This window comes from Tympanuchus pallidicinctus, unplaced genomic scaffold (genome assembly GCF_026119805.1).
Source record: "Tympanuchus pallidicinctus isolate F22 unplaced genomic scaffold, pur_lepc_1.0 scaffold2, whole genome shotgun sequence".
NCBI lineage: Eukaryota > Metazoa > Chordata > Aves > Galliformes > Phasianidae > Tympanuchus > Tympanuchus pallidicinctus.
This window is the reverse complement of record NW_026294721.1, coordinates 44,171,242-44,192,750: the sequence shown is the minus strand read 5'-3', so window position 1 is coordinate 44,192,750 and position 21,509 is coordinate 44,171,242. Positions and strand designations below refer to the sequence as shown.

General features: G+C 40.1%; 1 protein-coding gene across 9 annotated transcripts in view; it reads right to left on the bottom strand.

Annotated features, from left to right (window-relative positions):
• MAPK10 (mitogen-activated protein kinase 10) overlaps positions 1-21,509 on the bottom strand; it is a 114,818-nt gene that overhangs the window by 16,651 nt on the left and 76,658 nt on the right. For all 9 annotated transcript variants that reach the window (XM_052681701.1, XM_052681698.1, XM_052681704.1 and 6 more), the window contains 6 exons: positions 16,620-16,789; positions 9,685-9,814; positions 8,834-8,892; positions 7,566-7,704; positions 6,401-6,566; positions 3,697-3,768 (listed from right to left, as the gene is read on the bottom strand). In XM_052681701.1, the coding sequence (XP_052537661.1) occupies positions 3,697-3,768; positions 6,401-6,566; positions 7,566-7,704; positions 8,834-8,892; positions 9,685-9,814; positions 16,620-16,789 (736 nt within the window). The remainder of the gene's footprint in view (positions 1-3,696; positions 3,769-6,400; positions 6,567-7,565; positions 7,705-8,833; positions 8,893-9,684; positions 9,815-16,619; positions 16,790-21,509) is intronic.

Below are 21,509 nucleotides of genomic sequence, written 5' to 3'. Positions count from 1 at the left end.
TGTTTGTTCAGCTGTTGTTAACCCCCTTTCTATTGCCAGAGGTTGCCTTGGGACATCACTGCTCTATGCTGTGGCCAAGAAGTTCCACTGGCTGCCTACTGAACTGAAAATGCTGTGAGGCAGAGATTATTCTTCCAACTCTGCTCCTCAGGTTTTGGCAAGGAAACTCTCTAAAACTGCCAAATAAGAAGCAGTGAAGATAAACATCTGAATATATCTGATGACTGAAGAGAATGATTGGTGCCTTCTTCCTTGCCTTCCCCCCGCTGCTCTTCTGAGCCAACAAATCAGATCAGAATTGAAGTATCACTGCATGTTCAAGAGAAGCAGTGAGCTGAAAGTCAGGGGCTCGTTACAGCCCATGTCCAGCAGCAGTGATCAGAAACCTGTGAAGGATTTGAGAGCACTGTAATGTGCTCCACTAGTTTCAGTCCTCTGTTCCACTAAGTCCAACACAAACTCAGATGGAGCATAAGATATTTCAGTAGTGCAAACATCAGAAAAACAAACACCCAAAGAGCATTTTCACACAATTCCATTAGAATTTACCTTGGTTTAATTTTTTTTTTTTTTTTTTCCAAATGCAAGATATTCTCAAAGATTGGTGATGGTTCACCAAAACTGTGGAATATCCTTAAATATCCTTTAATATCCTTAAAATACAAAGAAATGCACACTGATGTTTGCTGTCACATGGATATGTGCACAGCTCTAGGCACAGTCTCAGCAATTCTTTGCCTTGATGCTTTAGGATCATCCAAAATCGAGTGGCAATGAGTTAAATCTACCCAAGTATTTGAAGTGAAATGATTTAGATTTGGGCAGCACTTGGTGAGAGGTCCCTTCTGCATCAGAACACCTGTGACATGGATTACCAAGAGTGGGAGATTTTTAATTATTACTATAATCTTTTTAAAAATCTCTGTGAGTCAGCTCACTGCACAGAGCTCTCTTGAAATTAGTGCCCAAACACAATCTTTTTTAATCAGTCTGCCTGTGTATATATGCTTCACAACATACATAGCATACATACAGAAGCATACATACAGAAATATTCCAGGGACACCACATACCTCCCTGGCACAGCCAGCTCAAGGAAGTGCACACCACAAAGAACGTGGAAATATTTCCACTGTATGGAACCTCTTGGCCACTCCTTGGTTCTGATCCCACATCAAACAGATCATAAACCAAGCCAAACTTAAGACACTGGGATGCTATTGCAATGTATTTCTATGGCCAAAGAAGTATTTCAGATTTGATTTCATTAAGAGCTCTCATATAAACTTACTGGAGCATGAACCTTTCCATGCCTCTTTGCTACTGAAAATAAATGCTATTACCCTGGTTTCTTTCCCACTGAGTTACATGGGGAACTGGAACATTGCTGTGGCTTCAGCAGCTTTGATCCTAATACAGTTATCTCACACAAAAGTATTCAGACTGTTTTGAGTTCTGTCTTACCTTTAAAAAAAATACACAAATACATTTCCAATCCATAATATGCAATTCTCTGAGATTTGGAAGTTATTATCAATGAGAGCTGGATACAGCTGTCAGCCAAGTCCTGAAGCTTTCAAAACCTCTCGTACTTCTGTAGCACTCAGAGCTGGGCAGCTTTCAGTTGTTCCCACTAATACCCAAGTAACTGAGGCAAGAATGAAGTATCCAGCGAACAGCTGACTACAAAGGCTTACTAGGATTTGCCAGCAACTCTTTGATCTGTAAATCCATCTAGAAACCAACTGAAAGCGGCATTTTTGACAGCATCAGACAAAGAAACCTCCCTGACTTGGGCAACTAAAAAGAAATATAGGGATTTTCTGTTGTGATTTCCTGCTGCTACACTCCACATGGATGGAAGATATTCTGATTTTTTGAACAGCAGTGGGCTTACTGCAAACTGACAGCATTAGAATGGCCAATCCTCTGCCCTGCTCTGGCTCAAGTGTCCTACCAGGTTGTGTAGATAAAGGACCTCAGATTCCTTTCTTTTCTTATCCCTCCATTCTTCTTATTCCAAATCACCTGAAAAAAAAGCCACTGATAACACACAGTAGCAGCTATGGCCTAGCCCAGACACACAAGATTTCCAAGGATGGAATTTCAGTGATACACAATGTTGTTCTGACACCAAATTCACACAACACTTTCTGGATTTGTTCAAGAGCTCTGTCAATATTCTGATGCTATCCCCAAATAAGGCATTGTCATAACAGATTTCTCTCAGAGTCAGAAAGAAATATAACAATTCCCATGTTCTCATGATCTTTTTCAAAACTACGTGGTTTGAATTGCATGACTTATTATATTTTGCCTCTAGAAATGGGCAGGACCCAGTATCTTTTCTTGTTGTAAAGGAGAGCCATCCGCTAACCATGGTGCTACATTTTAAACTGAAATACCTTTTCTTTTTCCCCTGTAATTTGGTTGCTTACTTAATAAACTAAAAAATGATCAAAACATCTCCAAATACCTCAAACAGAAGTGTCCTCAGTGTTGAAAGCTGAAACTCACATCTATTACACCATGTAGTTTCTCATTGAATGTTTAAAACAAAAAAATAGAGTAAAAGAACATGGCGTTTAGAGATCTGAATTTTTTCAGAGCCAAGCAGCACCTCATTGTCCAACACTACAGAAATCAATGGAGAACCAGCAATAAACAAATAATTAATTAAATAGCTCCATGACTGTATTTGTACAAAGTGGGATTTTCTCCATCCCAATTGCTAGTCTCTGTGAGCACAGACCTTTAGAAAGTCTTTCTGTCAGTTTGCTGAAAGGAATTGCTTTGGTTTTGAATGTGTAAAAAACACGTCATGTTGGTGGATGTTATTCTGATGGGCCAGCTGTGCACTCCCTGCCTTTCCAGCCACGCAGGTGGGTTGCCTGGCTGAACTTGTGATAAACTGAAGGCTCAGTACGCACCTCGTCTTTGTGTTCATTTCCTAATATTGCTTTCACCACCCTAAAAGTGGCAAAAATAATATTGCCCCAGATGAGAAGAACAAGATGGGAAGGATATGCAGTTTAATCTACAAGACAGACATCATGCGAGTAAGGGAAAATTCATTTTCACACTGAGCACCTTATTTCTTTTCCACTTGGAAACCACACTGGAGATACAGACACTTAAACTGTGTGATTCAAATTTTTCTTCTTGTTTTAAGGAAAAAAATGTTGTATTGACCCAACTGGGAGCCCATACAGCATTGATATGAACCCAAATCCATGATGCATTAGCAAGCAAAAGATCATGATATCACCACAAATGCTACAGTGTCACTGTTTCCAAATCACCGAAGCAGAAGAACAGAGTTATAGGAACCAGAAGGGACAAAATAGGATCTTTTTTTCCATATTTTTCCTTTGAAGAATAACAAGCAAAGCTATCCAATTTGCAATCATAATGCTTGTTCCTATGTTGCTTGTAAGTATCACATAAGAATTACATAAAGTGGAATGATTACAGCCATTAAAATAATTTATTTGGCTGAAATAATTCTGTGCATTTGTTTTTCATTTTTTATGTTGTCCATATCAGCAGTGCGTTATTTCTGTTCACTCATACCGCTGGGATTCAATTTCTTGCTGCTATCTTTGTAATCCTGGTACATTTGTTACATAGCAAAGGAGGTGGGTGAAGGAGAGGAACAAATGATGGGTGAAGCTGCAGCACATAGCACAAGGATACAATCCCTTCCTGGAAAGAGGATTTTGTGGCGAACCATTTCTCCCATAATGCATCCCACAGACCATATATCCACTAGGACAGCAGAGACAGGAGGTGGAGAAGGAGGAAAAAAAGCAAAGTTAACTATGACATTTCACTCCTAAAGCAGGGGACAAAGAGTAGGGTGAGCAGAGCAGCACCAGTCATTTTGTCTTTAGTTTTTTCTTTCCCCACATCTCACAGAAGCTCAAACAAACACGTAAGTACAAGCTGTGTCAGTTGGCTCGGTGGTAGTGAGCAACAATGGTGCAAGAAAATCAAAAGCAATACTGTTGGAAAAAGGCTCAATATTAGCCAGTAACAACTGCACCAAATCATGGTGTATGCTGAGTTTACGGTGAAAAAAACTCAATTTGTTTTTAAATGAAAAAGCAAAGCCAACAGCCCAGGCACTGATTGTCCGAGCAAAGGCCATGTGCAGCTGCAGAGTCTGTGGACTCCATCCTGTGGCAGCTCATAGGAGGTTCCCAATGGAACTACTCCTGGAAGCAAAGGCCATGTGGATAAGTACCACACTTAGGGGCTATCTACAACTGTTGCTTGAGGATCTGAACCCACATTCTATCCATATCAGCATGTGCCTGTCAGTGCCTACATAACAACTGGAAAGAACCAGAGCATAAGACTGGTCTGCAACCTTCCTTTACTCCATTGGTACTCAAAATAAATGCTAAAATAGATAATTGTTTCGTGAGTCAAGCACCCACAAGACTGTTTCTTCTCCTCCTGATCCTACATTCAGGCATTAGGGTAATGAACACAGTCACATTATATGCTTGAATTGAGTGTTTTTTTTCTCCCCTTCAAGTCTTGTAAGAAAAAAAATGTCAACTACAGGATGGCACAGTGTGCTTAGAAAGAAAAGATCCAGATTCAGCATTAGGGGGAAAAGCTGCCTTGAAAACTGCTTTACATTCTCACTTTGTGGCCATTTTTTATATCCATGGTCACTTTCTCTTATTTTTCTTCTCCCTTTTTAACCTTCAAAAGTAGTCCAAAACAAACCAAGGAAACAAACAACTCATCTCTTGGTCAAACAAAATAAAGGTGAAACGTTCCATTTGGGAAGAAGGGTACAGGGTATGGGGCACAGGACAGCAGGAGCATGCCTGAGGCTGCAGCAGTTTTCTTCACAGTGATGGCTCTGGGAGCTTCCCCGGGAAGCATAGCAAACCAGTGTTAATGGTACATCTCTAGCCAACCCAGTGCAGAAAGAAAATGAAAGCAGTGAAGAGTCCTTATACAGGCAATGGGCATAGAAAGGGGAAAAAAGGAGGGGAGCTTCAGTAATGTGGCAGCACAGGAGCAGGGAGCAGAGAGCAGCCCTTCTGTTCCTTCCCTGGGAGATATGGCAACAACTCACGGAATTTTCCCAGCTCTACACTTCATCACAGAAATGTCCCTGAGATTTTCTTATTGTCATTTTGAGAACTGAATGCATTCTCTGCCCTCTCAGGGACGATTACAACAACAAAGACTTATTTACTACTTTTTCAAAGAAAAAACAAGTGAGTATTTGGCATAAGGAGCTGTAAAGCATGCCGAGCCCAGGTCAAGTCAATAGTGATGCTCATAAAAGTCCTTCAAGAAATATTTCTCTCTTTATAAATATTTTTCTGTACTGTTAGAATCTACTCAATAGCTGCCTACTTTCTTGATTTTCACATTAAAATCTTCACTGTGAACTCACAGTCATCACAAACAATTAATGCAAAGACCTCTGTCTCTGATAAGTCTCTGTCAAACAGAGGAGTGGCAGCTTCTGAGGACAGAACCTGAGACAGGGCACTTTTCTCCACTGCATGCTTTATTCCTTGCTTCCCTGCTCAGTCTATCTGGCACTCTGAGTTTAGGTGTAAAATGAGAATAATGTTTAAAGTCTCCCCTTCATTCCTTGCAAAATGCACATTGTCCATATTTGTTCCTCCATAGCATGTGCATCCTCCCTGCTCTTCCCAACGTTTCCAGGGACCAAGAGTTCCCTAATTCCCTCTTGGACTCTTCAGAGCAAAACACCACTCACATCTGGATAGAAATTACATCTGGATGCAAATATAGATGAATGATTTCTCTTTATTTTAAACTTCAGGGTTTTTTTTTTCCCTTTCTCCTCTCCAACTCTATTTTCTGTTAAGAAGAGACTCAAACTACAGAATTTACACCTAGATCTCAGTCACATTAATTCAGTCAGCAAAATCTGCAACTTTAGTTAAATCTATCATAAAGATAGAAATTGGTTTTGAAATTTAGATATACTCCCAGGTTTGGAGGAATCAGAGAAGGGCCAGGATTCTCTACTTCAGCTTCTTCCTTCCTCAAACAATGCAGAGAACCAGCCCCAAATCCCTTGTGCATTAGTCCCAGCAGTTTGCACCTTCATAGCCACAGAAGAAAAACACCCGGTGCTTGGAAAGGGCTCTTTGTGTTTGATTAGCTCAACAATAACTAAGAACGGTTTCCCATTATTCCCACACTGATAACTCCATGCACTATTACACCCCCAAAACAGTAGATTCCTGCAGCACCCAAGAACGAGAACTTCCTCCCCATCACCTGCCTTTTATATTCATGATGTCTTTTCCTGATACATTTTCTGTTTCTCCTCCTGGTGCCCCTACAGCCACAGATCCACCTCACACCTGTGTGCTCCGACATGCAGCCCTACCGTTCTCCTTGTAGCCCATTCCCAGGATGACCTCCGGAGCTCTGTAGTACCGTGTCACCACGTACGGAGTCATCATGAAGCTGGTGCCCGCGGTCCTGGCCAGCCCGAAATCCAAAATCTTCAGCGTGCAGTCAGATTTTACCACAATGTTACTTGGTTTTAAATCCTGCAAAAGATTGTAAAAGAGTGAAAAGAGTGCATAAAGCCATAGCCACGGCAGGGGTTGACACTGATTTTTCAGGTCACCTTTAAAATACTCTTGCACTCGTCAGTGGTTTCGATCAGAAATCACTCACAAGCATGTAGCAAAAACTCTGTGCCTGTTTCTCTGCAATATCTTGCAAAAAGTGTTGTCCATTTGGCATACCCTGGGGCTGTACTGGTGTGAAATAACTTCATTGGGCTGCTTGAGAAGTTCAGATGAGTATTAAAGTATTATTTTGTGGGTTGTTTTTTTTTTTTTTATAATGCTGTCAGCCTCACAGAGATATTCCATCTGTCTTATGTGGAGATGGTTTACTGCTTCATTTGTTTTAATAAGAATTCAACTCATCCTTTCTCAGAAATTATCTTGAAACCATATCCACATCTTCTTACGTACATACAACATAGCAAGAAATAAAACCTTTGCTTACTATAAGGCAACATTCCTCTTGTGAACCATTTCAGTAGCCCTATGCTCTTCCATTCATAAGGAAAGGGACATATTTTATTTTTTTTTCATCTGGAAATACAAAATTAGTACCAGGCCACTGTAATAAAGAATAGGGATGTTTATAATCCATTCAGCACTGCCTCATATACTCCCAGTCACACAAACTGATCTTCTGTTGTTAAGGATCACAGTGCTACCTCCCGCACTCACAGCCACATTTTAAGGAGCAATAACATTTCTGTAGACATTTCAGAGATCATAATCGCTTTGGTGATTTCCAGTGCATATTGGTGATTATTATCATTATTTTTGATAAGCACATTTCCTAAGGACAGTTGTAAAACAGACATGAAGCAACTGTGTGAATGGGATGGGATGTGATTGGTAAATGCACAGTGATTTTACTGGTATAGGGCTTAGACCCACAGCACACAAGAAACTCAACAGGTTTCCAAAGTCTCCACAAGGATGGCATTTGCCACCCTGAGTTCCAAACTGGAGTCTCCTTACCCTGTGAATAATTCCTGCAGAGTGCAGGTGCTTGATGCCGCAGAGCATTTGGTACAGCAGGTAGGACATTCGCTCATGGTCTAGCTCCATCTGAATCACCTGGCACAGGTTGGCATCCATCAGCTCCATCACCAGGTAACTGAATGGAATAGCAAAGCCAGGAAGGTTATCAGCTGTGTTGAGAAGAACCACAGCATTGCCTCCACTAACTAACAATGTCAGAAAAGTCACAAGCGTCCCATGCCATGGCCGCTTGGCCTTCAGTAATGGCTCCCACAGCACATGCAGAAACCAAGTGCAGTGTGAGCAGCTCCAACATGCATTCACATATGAAATATCTCCAGACTCCTCCTAAGACTACATGGCTTAACTCAATTACTGGTCCTGAGCTTCTAGCAAATAAACTTCATTGACAACCTCAGCAAAACCTGAACCCAATCCCCTTCAGAAGGAAGTTACAAGGTTCAACACATCGGCAGACATCTCAGAAGCACAGCTTATGTGATCACAAATTGCTCAACTTCTGTGCACCACTTAATTACATCCTCATTGCAACATGACAGCAAACTTTGGGGAGAACATCAGTTTTCTGTTTCTACGTGAAATGCACGCCTCATCTTCTCTCCAGCACTGGTTACCTCCTGTGCTCTGCATATGTCTGCAGGAACAATACAATGCAGAACATTCATATACTAATACTAAAACCATCCTTGCCCAACTCTGACAACTATTTGTCTCATCACAACTGAATATCCGAGTACAGAATAGGAATATGTTTCCATACCATGCATACAAGATATGGGTAAGACTGAAAGCTAAAAGAAATAGAGCTACACTGCACTGTTTGTAGTTTCATTTGGTGCAGCTTCATACTCTGCACAGCAGAGCTTTTGCAATTGGAGTATGCCCAGCAGAGATGCAGTTGTCCTCTCCACTGAGTATGAGTTACCCAGGCAAGCAATTAAAGGCAGTCAGAGGCTATTACAACACAAACATGATGAATGTTCCGCATCAATCTCTCTTACAGGAAATTATTTTGGAGTAAATTGCTGCACACTTCCAGCACATCAGAAACCCAGTATTGGCACCTTATAGATACCTTGAACACAGGAATGCAGATAGCTGTCCGATCACAGTGCAGACTACTCATGGACATTTTTCAGAGAGGTTCATAACCTGCTAAGTGTTCTGCTGAGTTATTGCATTCATGGTACACTAGAACACTGCATCTCAAAAGCTTTGGTTTAATTACTTCCCGTATTACTTACACATCCTGGAACTCCTCCAGAGATTTCTGTGGCGTGAAGACATTTAATAAACTGATAATCTGAAAGACAGAGCAAAGCAAAAGGAGGAATAGAAGTGATAAAGCAGTCAAACTCATTTTGAAGCACATACTGAAAGATAAAATCTATTTTTCACTGATCTATTAATACCAACACCTGAGCACATTATGACTCAGTAAGAAGTCAGTAGTATTCAAAATAAAATGCCTCAGATCTCCAAGATGTCTTCAAGGTGCAATTGTTATTTGTTTCTAAGAGAAGGATTAGTGATGATGGATAACTAGCCACATGCTCAGGGTGAAGGAGTCCTCTGAATGTTGAGGGCTCAATTCAAAAACTGACTGAGGATCCATCCACAATAACAGCCCACATGGACACACTGAGAGCAGAGGGATAAATCAATGCCTAGAGATGGGGGAGAGGGTGCTAAAGTGATAAGTGAAGTCCTGATCAAGGTGTGATACCTGAGCATGGGTATCCCAACTCAAGAGACACCTCTTTGAGTCTCATACTCAGTGACAAGTGGTTCGAGCCAGAACGCCAACAAACACTTCCCTATTTCCAGAGAAACAGTAGAGAAAAACATGCTCTGCTCTCTCTCCTTCCATCATCCCTGCTCTCCTATCAAGGCTCCCATTCGGCACAGTCTTCACAGATGTACATGAAAGAAAACCACTCACCTATGTGAAAAAGCAGCCCTTGATCAGTTTACTTTTCATTTCTCTCTTTCTCTCTTTTTTAATTTTAAATTTTAAATTAAAAAAGACCCCCAAAATAAGAGTTTTCTTCTGAACGAACCGAAACACCAGTCTGACTCCCTGCATAAAACTTACATTTTTGTGATTCACACACTTCATGAGGACCAGCTCTCTGTAAGCACGCTTGGCATGAGTTTGGTTCTGGAACGGTCTGCTGAGCTTCTTAATGGCCACATTTCTATCAAGGATGGCATCATATGCAGCACTGCAATCATGACAAACACAGGGGTTATACATTGTAAAGGAAATCTTTCATTTCCTACGGCAAATTCCTGAGCCTCAAGACTGCTACTTCCATTTTTCCTTTCCTTGAAGAAAATTCTGGGACAAGGAGAGATTGTCTAGTGAGAGGAAAGAAACCAGTGAAAGGAACCACATCGGCAAGGAAGAGCATGCACCCGTACTTCTGACAACCAGTTTCTTAGGAGTCTAACCTTTATTTTTAAGGGATAGAAATAAAAGATTAATTAACTCTAAGTAAAAGTACAGTGAGAACTGGAGGACAAAGCAAAGCAGCTCAGTGTAGTGGGAACATCAGAAAGGCTTCTAAAACTCCTGATTAAGGACATGTTCACCAAGTGTCTTAATGAACAATTCTCCATTTTTATTTGGAATTCATTTAGTCTTTTCCTTATCACATTTTCTAATGGAATCAAATAATTTAATCATTCCTTTAGACCATATCATCCAGTTCCAATTACATGCCTGGAAAACAGGACTATTTCTCAAAATTTCTTTCTCGTTTCCTTTTCATAAAGAAAATAAATTGTTATGTATGCTTAATTAAAAAAAATTGAGTACATGAAGAAATTCAGCTTTGGTTTGCAAAGTGGTCTCTTAAAAATAGGCTTTTCAAATTCTCCTTTTAAGTTTCAAAATATTTTGCACAACTTTCACGTATTTTGATAATTTTTACCTCTTATGAGTTTGAACCAATTATTCTGGTTGCCCAAATATGATGACACAAATTCCAGCTTCTGCATTTTATAAATGCAAGTTTGAAATATTCTCAGACTAAAACAGCCCTCAGATCCCATTCCTGATTATTCCTTTTCCCAAGAAAGTGGAAAGGTTTACTAAATGTTTTTGCTGCAGCAAGAAAAGCAGCATTGCATTTCCCACAGGGTAACTCTACTAAATCACTTCTTGTTGTTCAAGCAACGACAACCTGAAGCACCAGAGCAACTCTCCAAAATCACGTTTTTTCCTATTAATCCTTGTGTATTGTAGATATTTACTCACATTATCCTACTGACTTTGTACAAAGCAGAAAGCACACAAGTATCAGAAGCTGAGTAACAAGGCCAACAGAAATTTACAAGCACACCAAAAAGTGCTGGCAATGTCTACTTTGAAATGTCTTCTCCTTCTCCACTCTGTGATTCCCAGTAACACTACTCCTACGTCAGAAGCACACCAAATATGTACCCAAAAAGGAACAATTGATTAATAGAGATAGTGAGAAATGTGAGACATGATGGTGGATTTGTGGCTTTCATTCTCTTTTGGGTTCATCACAATGGGACATCATAAAAGCAAAGACAAAAATATCCTTATTCTGTTCATAAAATAATACGTTTTATGGAAACAGAAAGTCAGAGGAGTTTAAAAACAGTATCTTTGAATAGCTAACTGTTCCACATCCATCATTTAAGGACATTTATTGAAAATATATCTCAACAGAGAAATGTCTGAGCTAATTCACACTGCTTAATCACCCAGCATCTTTAAAAAAGACAATCATAGAACCAGAGAATCACTCGAGTAGGAAGGGACCCTTAAAGGTCATCTAACTCAACTCCTTTGCAGTAAACAAGAACATCTGCAGTTAGATTGGGTTGCTCATAGCCCCATCCAGCCTGACCTTGAGTGTCTCCAAGGACAGGGCATCCACCACCTCTCTGGTCAACTGTGCCAGTGCTTCACCATCCTTTGCGTAACAACATCTTCCTTGCATCCAATCTGCTTCTTTCCTGTTTGTTCACTTTTTCTGAGTTTTTCTCTCTCAGGCAAGGCAGGAGATACAAAAGCACCAATTTAAAATCTGCAACGCCTTTGTAAGCGCTTGGGAACAATCTATTCCCAGTCCACCATGTAACACAACAGCTTCTTCCTCAACTACGGAAGAAGAAAAAACAACCCCAATAATCCTTTGTACAGTGGTATTCGCTTTGAGACACTGGGATCTCAACTGCAGTTCTCTCCTCGCCTTCCATCAAACAGGTGTCCAACTACCTTAAGAAATAAATATGGGACTTCATTGCACTGAGTCAATTAATAACACTGATGCCTTTTCCTATTCACTGGAGAGAAGCTTTTGTTCACCAACAGCTAGTGCTGCATCTTAGCACAATGAAATCACAGGTCCTACATGTGGGCCTTCTCTCTGGTGCTTGTAGAGGAAGTCCTTCCTTTGAAACACCAAGGTTAGCACCAATAACCTACCAGCCTTCCTAAGAAAATCTTCAATCATGGGCATAAGTGTGTTATCTAAACAGGTGGTTTAGGGAAGCAGAAGTAAGAGAGAATAACGAGTGCCTGAGAACTACTCTGAGAAAGCTGCTTGTGAAAGGCAAGGCCAAAATCTCCAATAATGGGCAGGACATACATCACAAAGTCTGGGCTCCATTCTCTATGAACTGTATTAAAACACTCTGCTCACCTACAAAATTATTTATGAATTTATAGAGCTGATTTATTTTGGTAGCGAGGACCATAATTCAACCCTGGGTCCTGCTATAAAATGTTATTTCATAATAAGCTCAAAAATTTTTTTCCAAGTTTACCGTTGTATCTCTGGCAGCTGTGCAGAAGTAAAACACAATAAATAAACTCTTCCCCCACAACTGTTTATGACATTTTAAATTGTCATTTAAGGTAAATCCCTTATTTTTAAGGTAAAAGTGAGTGTTAAAACTGTCTTTTAAATAATGTGAAACAAAACAATTTAGCGGAGAAAAAATTTAGCCAGATATGACAATAAATTTATCAAGACTCATGAGTAATTTCAGCTACTTAATGAGTCTTTGCTGGCTCCATTAAAAAAAAGAAAAAAGAAAACAGCAAATCAAACTCATTTCAGGCTCATGAATTTATACAGACAACCATAAATTGGATCACTGTTTACCAGTGATTTTGTGTGAGAGTTCAGTCATTTGAAGGAGCAAGCAATCACTTGTCTACATACATTAAAAAGAAAAGAACACTCTAGGTTAATGTCCAAGATGCTTTTTGAAGACACTTATAAATACTTCAAAAGTGCTCTTCCCCTGCAGTGCTAACACTTTTAATCACTAATATTTATAACTCCTATTTCAGTCTCCCCTAGAATGAAATACCAGCATGTACAAAGACAAATTGTTGAAACTTCTCTGAAAATCTCTTCCTAGTATGAAAACAACATTCTGACTCACAAAACACTGCTAACTGGCAATATTACACCACCATTCCCTTCAGGGCCAGGTTGATTCTAGGTATATCTTGATAAGCTGTTCACTTAATTTCTCCTCTGAATAGCACATACTTTTTCTTCTAGGAAAATCACAGATCTGTGTTGTGGTGAGGCCTCATCTGGAGTACTGTGTCCGTATCTGGTATCCTCAGTACAGAAGAGACATGGACCTGTTAGAGAGCGTCCAGAGGAGGGCAACAGAAATGATCCAAGGGACGGAACACCTCTCCTATGAGAACAGTCTGAGAGAACTGGGCTGTTCAGCCTGGAGAAGGCTCTGGGTAGACCTGATAGTTGCCTTTCAGTATCTACATGGGGGCTATAAGAAAAAGGGGACAGACTCTTTAACAGAGTCTGTTGTGAAAGAATAAGGGATAGTGGTTTCAAACTAAAAGGGAGAAGGATTTACACTGGATGTAAGGAAGAAGTTTTTTACATTAAGTAAGTACATTAAGTGTGATGAGGAACTGGCACAGGTTGTCCAGAGAGGTGCTGGAAGCCCCATACCTGATGACATTCAAGGGCAGGGTGAACTGGGCTCTGAGCAATCTGATCAAGCTATGGGCATCCCTGTTAATTGCAGGGGAGTTGGACTAGATGGCCTCTAAGGGTCCCCGCCAACTCAATTCTATAATACTGTGATTCAGTTTATTATTAAGCAGCTTGTGATCTGAACAGCTACTAGATCTCTTAAAAACCATCTTCAACGCATCCTTCATGCTCAAAAGCGTTTTTCCAAGGCACACAAACTTCTCATACAACCTATGAAGCATAAACCATGTTCCAGCTGACACTCCACTACACTGTATTCCAACAATCTACAGTACAAAAGCCTATTTTCACTCTTCACTAAAATCCAAAAATAAAACATTCTGGATCTCAAGTGAAAGACATCATCTGACTCACCTTGCCCAGACAACACAGTCTTGTGATAATAGAAACAGCTATAAGCACCCACGTGGTCCTAGCCAGACCAAGTTTCTTCACATGAAACCACTATGTTCTTAATTGCTTGCATCCTCAAGTGTATAAGTGATGTCTGTTGGAAGACTGAGGCTTCTCCTTAATTCCACCATAAATTCAAGAACCCTCCTAGCTCCTTCAAATTGTTTTTGAAATATTCCAGTACAGCATAACTTTTCTACAAACCAGAGGCAGTGTGAAAAATATCACAGACAGTATCAAAAAGGTTAACTGAAAGCCAATGCAGATATTCTACATATAACTTGCATCCAGAAAAACAGCATTCATTCAAATGAAAATACATGAAATATACATGAAAATACACTGGCTCCAACATCAGTCTATTTCTGATGATTTTATGCAACATGAGAATACCTCTCCGTTGTCTATATGTCCATATCCACAGGCCCAAGGTGATATGTCTCTTGCCCTCCCTTAAAATAAGGTAGTTGCTACCTCTCCTTCCTTCCAGCACTGCAGAAAGGTATCAGTTCCCTGTTCTCTCAGCCACTAAGATAGGACATACTTAATCAAAACCAGAAAAACATGCTCAACTGATTTTATCTTTGAAGTTTTTTTGTTTCTACTGCAGACCTAAAACTCATGGCCAAAAGTCAAAGTACGTTGACAACACTTAGCCCAATAAATTATAAACTGCTTCGTCCAAGTCTCATTGTCATCACATCTACAATACCACAACAATTTTACAAAAGCACACCACTCTTCCTCACAGACATCTGGGAGATTTACAGTAAGCAGTCTGTACTGTCATCAATAGTAGGAATATCTCTGCTCAGAATCCAGGCTGTTTTCTTTTCTCCTTCTGGCAAAAACCATTTTGTGAACATGGCTAGCGCAAATCCCAATGAAAGTTCCCACACCAATTTCACAAGATACCAAGCACAGGATGTCCAAAGCCACACTTGCTCACCAAGTTTTTAGTTATTTCACATGGGCACAATGACATTTATAACAAACACGTCACATGGCTTGCTCTTTTTCACAGATCTTTAGTAAATTATCAGCTCCTGAAGAACTCTATACCTTCACTGTAATGTTTCCACAACAGGAAAATGGATTTGTCCTTGGTTTAAATTTCAGGATAACAAATTAAGACCAAGTCCTTGCTTCTTTTATAGCCACATTCCCTGCTTCCTATGCCCACTACTGTTCCATGAGAGGTATTACTGTCCATGCAAATTCTCTTGCTCAAATCTACCCATAGAATCACATAAGACAGGCTGGAGGCACTGCGGACATCACCTCCAGGTCAGTAAAAGCGATGCTGCTGCTAGCAGATGGAATCTGGTCCTGAAGTAAGTGCTGAGGCAGTCCTTGACACAGAAGATGAATGTGTATTGTGTAGCTAATCGGTACTGAAGGATTTGATACCAAATTATTGACCAACTACTACAAGAAAGGTTCCTGTTTCTGAGGATGTGGGCACTGCCATTCTGAGATCAAGTGCCAGGCAAAGCAGAAAACCATTCTCAGCAATCAACTCTCCCAGCACAAGCAAAGCTTCTTATGAGCTTTGAAGATTTGGACAAGACCAAACGCTGGACAACTGCTGTTACTGCTGGCAGCAGTTTTGTCCTGAATGTGGACCTGGCATTTAGCAGTAATAATCTACCTTTTTCACTCAATAATTAACAACTCCTGACATACACTAAAGCAGTCTCTAACAGCTGGGTAAGCCCTCATTGCACCCAGCAAGCTGGCAGTTCCCACCAAATTCTTGCTTTACCATAAGTTCTTAATGTGCTACTCAGCTTGTTCATGCCTTTCTGGTAAATTATGACTCACAACAGGTAGACTGCAACATGGCACATGCTAAACAAAAATGATGATCTACCCTGTCAGTCACATAACTCTTCTCCATCTGTCCCATGAAACTGTACAGCCTTTTATGGCCTCAAAGCATTGCTCAGCCATTTAGGGAAATTGGCAGTACTTTCCACATCAGCTTTCTTGTTTTCTCATTTGACTTTCTGTCCTTGGGCATTCCTAACATCTCCTGTCAACTATTAGTATAGAAGACAAATTCGCGTTATGTTACAGATCTTACTTAGCTTAACTGCCTTTTTTTTAAAAAAAAAAAAGAAAAAGAATTCATTTTTATTTTATTTTTGCTGTTTTTAGTTGACCCATTTTAAGCTATATTTAGCCCTTTCCTGTTTGAGAACTTATTAGCAGCTACCTTGCTGCAAAAGGTTTCCAATGCAGATGCTGCAGAATGCTCTAGATGTGACCAGTTTCTACACAGTGCTCTCTGATTTTTTCTGCATGAATACTGAAATTACAGGGTTTACCCAGGATGTAATTTGCACTGCCTCTGGAAATAGTGTCACAGTTGTCAAGTGCAGTCAGGTTCTTTCTCTTTCTCCCTTGCTAGTTGCGTTTTGCTATGTGGAGAAACAAATCCCATGCTAACATCCTCACCAGCAGCAGAATTTATCAGACTTCTTTAGCCTCAGGATGTTTGTTGCCCAGTGCTCATTTTTGCAATTGTAGACAATATCTGTGACTAGCAAAGTGTGAAGAAATGCAAAAGGCAAATCCTACTGAAAAGCAAAGAGAAAGTGCTGATACTCACCAAACTATTCCCTGAGCCCCAGAGCCAATTGGTTTCAAGTTCTGGTAGCGCTTGAGAACAGTGAAGGTCGAGTCACCCACTTCCACACTGTAGAACTGGTTGTCAACTTTGCTTTTGCTCATGTTGTAATGCTTGGCAATGTATGACACATCCACTTGTTTCCCAAATCCCTGTTGTGCAGAAGGGAAGGGGGTTGGGAAGGAAGACAGAAACCCAAGCTGTAAAACATCAGAATATTGAGGAAACGCAGTCAGTTCCATTTTAAAATATGAATTCTTGCCATTTTAGGCTACAGAGCTCAATAGCTGAGGAGAGTTTACCAGTTCTGTATTTTTGGGAACCAGAAATGCTGTTTCTGTGATTCTAGCATTCTAGTGTTAGTCCCCACAAAATAAATTATTTTCATGAAAGAAAAACAATACAGGTTACTACAAACCTGTTGTGCTTGCACAGAAGATAGCACTACAGAGCTGTAACCTTGCCCATATACGCAGGCATTACCAGACATAAAGTTCCATTATGGCCATTTGAAGTCTGCTGGTTTCCTTTGTTCACCAAAGAATACAGAGTAAAATATGTACTGACTATGAGATAAACATTGTGATTTCATGTCTGTAAATGAGGATTCCATCCTATGTCACACTGAGCACAGGACACAGAAGTTCAGTATGCCACAGAGCTGTCCTGGAGCAATAGATGATTCACCCAGGGAATCCACGTTCCCCAGATGCACTCTGAAGAGGAGAAATAGAGCCCAAACATACATCTGCTGCCGCACTTGCATCTCTCTTCTTCTGCATTCATTTCCAGTGCTCACAAATGCAACATTTGAATTTCCCTGATATATATATATATATATATATATATATATATATATATAAATAACGTTTGAAGTTTATCTGATATAAATTGCTTTTTCAATAAATCTGAATAATCAATAATGCTACGTGACTGAACAATAATACTAAGACGAATTTTGATGGGGAAAGGAAAAACAAAAACTTTCCTTGAAGGATACGATTTTTTCATTTAAAAAATACGCAATTCCAGTGTTCCATAAAGCTGGCATTAAAAATAGAGAACTGATCCTGCCAGTAACTGGGGTTCTCTGGTTTGCCCTGGGATGAATGAATGCCCTTTTTCTGTCAGTTATCCTGCCAGAGTGCTGGTGGTCATTGATAGGGTGGTTAATCCCAGCTGCCTCATTCGGAGGCTTTGAAGTGCCCTAGCTGCAGCCATGCATTCAAACAGAAAATCTCATTTCAGAAGAACAAATAGAAACACTGCACTTACTCATGAATCAGACACAGGGCAAGGAATCCCCCCTCTCCCCAAATGATGAAAGAAAGAAACATACCCATACTGACACAAGTGCTAAATCCAAGGTTAAAGAGTAGAATAACTCTGAAAGAGGTATGGATTTTTCCCATCTAAAGAAAGAAAATTAGCATCTGATTTGCACTGTGCAGCCTTAGTCTCAAAGCTCCTACTGCCATGAGCAGACAGATGAATAAATCCAGCTTGCTCAGCTACTCCTACCAGACCTGGAACTGAGCAGCTTTATTTGAATAATGTGCTCCTGAATGACAGGAAATAATTCCAGTTCCCTCTGGCTACACTAACACATTTGCATCATGTTTTATCCTGATGTCATTATCAGAACAATGCAGACTATATTCAGCATTAACATCCGTTACTGTAAAACCAATGTTAGGGAAGTGTCAGCATAATCACTGCACTGCTTAGAGAGCCCAAATCACAGCCAGCTTCTCTGGAAGAGCCAGAGAAAGTACCTTGCTCAGGCCTGAGGAACCATTGCCTGTCAGCATCACCAGTACTGACCTCCCCACCTGTAATGTACGTGGTACAGATGTAAATGGGATAAGTTATTTTTGTCACTTTGAGTTCAGAATCCTAAACACATCAACATCACTTCTTCTGAAGTCAGGCAGAGCCTGTGAATGACTGGACTTAGGAACCTCACAATGCCACAGATTGTTTTCTGAAGTGCTGCAGCTCCAGCAGGTAGGTATTTGTAATCCAAGAAAGTCTTAATTAATTGAACAATTATTGTTTGCAGTTCTTCAGTCATTCCAACAGTAACTGAAGAAACATCAACCAACAGGAGCCTGTAGGGTCTGATCAGAGCACAATGGTCTCAACAAGCAGCTTTCCCCTCAGTAACACACACTTTTAGAATGATAGAATCAAAGAATCATTGAAATTGGAAAAGATCTGTAAGACCATCTTGTACGAGCATTAACTCATCACCACTACTATGAACCCATGTTCACAGTTCCACATCTCCACAGTTCTTGAATACCTCCAGGGATGGTTATTCCACCTCCTTCCTGGGCAGCCTTTGCCACTGCATCACCACTCTGAGAAGAAATGCTTCCTAATTCACAGATTCATAGAACCATTCAGGTTGGAAAAGACCTCTAAGATTATCTAGATTAACCATCAGCCCATCAGCACAATGTTCACTTTCCTACAACAACCCCTCTATTGTTCACATGCAACCAGAAAAGGTAAAGACAACTTCATCATTTATGGAAGCTTATGAAAAGTAACACTTTCTTAAAGTCTACTTAACATGTGAGCAATGAGCTCACATCACTTCTGCTTTGATAGAAAAGACACCCAGAATTACTCTCAAATATCAGGCACGCTAATGTGGCTGGAAGTTGACTCTAAGCAAAATGCCTCCCGCAAGTGATGTGCACTTTGGCTGCTGGAGACAGGCAAACCAGGCTTCCAATCAGCTACCCATCTGCCCCCTCTCTTTAAAACTACACTGGTAATAAAATGCAGAAAAATACTCCGCTGATTTTCAGCAGAAAATCAGCAAAATTAAAGCACAACGGGCCTACTGCTTAAGCCCAAAGTAATACTCCCATAAGAATTATGGGTCAAACAATGTAATTTTCCTTGTCTGATCAATATTTAAATCAAATCTCCAAAGCAATGAATTAACAGTGTTATTAATCACATTTGATCAGATCTCCATATCAGAGTGACAAATAAGCAAATCACAAATGATTTTGAAATCAACTCAAAAGTCACTTCTGAAACAAGGACAAAGAAACGGTCTCTTAAAATTCAGCTACAAAGGCTTTACCCTAAGCAAGGAAATGCATGCCCTCAATAGAGCATGCACACACCCAGAAGACAACTTTCTTTCACATTTGGTGGATACCACAACCTCAAGAACAGAGAAACCCTCATCAAGAAGAAACTAGAAGCTCTTCATTCACTATTAGCTGGAGAAAAAAAATGGTGCTCACACTTATGTTTACTTGGGAAGTTGTACTGAAAGTCTGTAGATCTTGCCAAGATCTTCTAGAACTTCACTACAGTTCATAAATTTTCAAGTGAGCTCCAAATGAACCCGGCGTGTTTTGCTACTTGGACTCCAACATAGCAGTAAACATTGCAAGAACAAAAATATTTAGACACAAAATTCTCTATCCTTTTTGTCTGGGACAGTTTCACAGGTCTTTGTGTTAGGTGAAAGATGATTGCTGAAACACAAACAATGCATCTGAATGTCATTATTTCATGGCTTCTATAAATATTTGGACAACAGAATCAAACTTTCAACGCTAACTAGAACTTAACCATCCATGTACAGGAATTTTCTTTGGCCATAACACATTCAAAACTTACAACACGTACCAAATGTCATTCTCCTCCTTCTGTACTGGGAAACTTCAGATTAAAAGAAGTTAAGCTTTTGGAACTGAACGTACATCTATCCAAATGGGGTTGGCAGCCGTAGCTGCACAGTTATTTGCCCAATATCCCAATGGCTTGGGAGGAAAGGAAATGAACTGCCAAACCTCAGGGGATGGAGGTGAAGGGAAATGCTAGTCCTAACATTACCATATGCCTTAGAAACACATTATTTGTTTTCAAAGAACAGCTATTGAAAAACACTGTGAAACTCCACTTATTGCCTTGCTCATAGTCACAAGCTGCATTCTTTTCCTTTTTTTCTTTTTTTTTTTCTTATTTTTTTTCCTGTTTTACAGTGTAAGCAGTGATAAAGAGAGATAAGAAAGCACAACAGAATAACAACACTATTTTCTGTAGTTTGAGGTGAATTGTTTCCTGATATTATCCCTGCTTATTTACCTACTTCTGCTTCAGGAAAGGAGGATATTGACTACTTTTCACTGATGAACATCTGTTTCTGAACACTGTTCTCCCTGTTATTGATAAATTCACAATAGAAAGACTTCTTACAGCTCAGCACTTCACATCCATCTTTTAGCTTCTATTAAATCCACTAATGGCAGTTTAAGCTCAATTGCTCTCATCTACATCTCCAGGACAATCAGAGTTGTCTCAGAGCATGATAACAAGTATCAACTGAGGAGGAGCTTTCCCTAAATATCAGCATCCATCTTTGCATGTGCACAGAAATGCCTACAGGAAAAGATAAACATTTAAGTGTGCCATGATTCAAGGCTATTGAAAAAAAAGCAAAACGACTCTGCATGCATGAAACAAACGAGGAAGAGAAAGACTGAAAAACTGAAAAACTGTTTCCTCATTTGCAGTTGGCACCGTGCCCAAGGGTGCAACAGAGCCATCGTTCTGTGCTAGAAGTGACAATGGCTCCCCAGGGCTCCTCTGTCTCCAATTCATCCCAAACAAAAGGCTGGAAAGGAGGAGAGCATGTCGTGGGTAGCAGACAGACAGTGTTCTGTCAGGGTCCAAAATACAAATATCTTCAAGCTACCATTTGACCAAAAGATCAGATGATGAGATATACAAATGCAAATTCTGAAAGATTGTAAAATCCTGAGGGCGTTCTTGTCAGCTCAAGTGCGTGCCTGTACAGCTGGCAGCCCCATTTAGCTCCTATCCTCCCGACTGAATGGC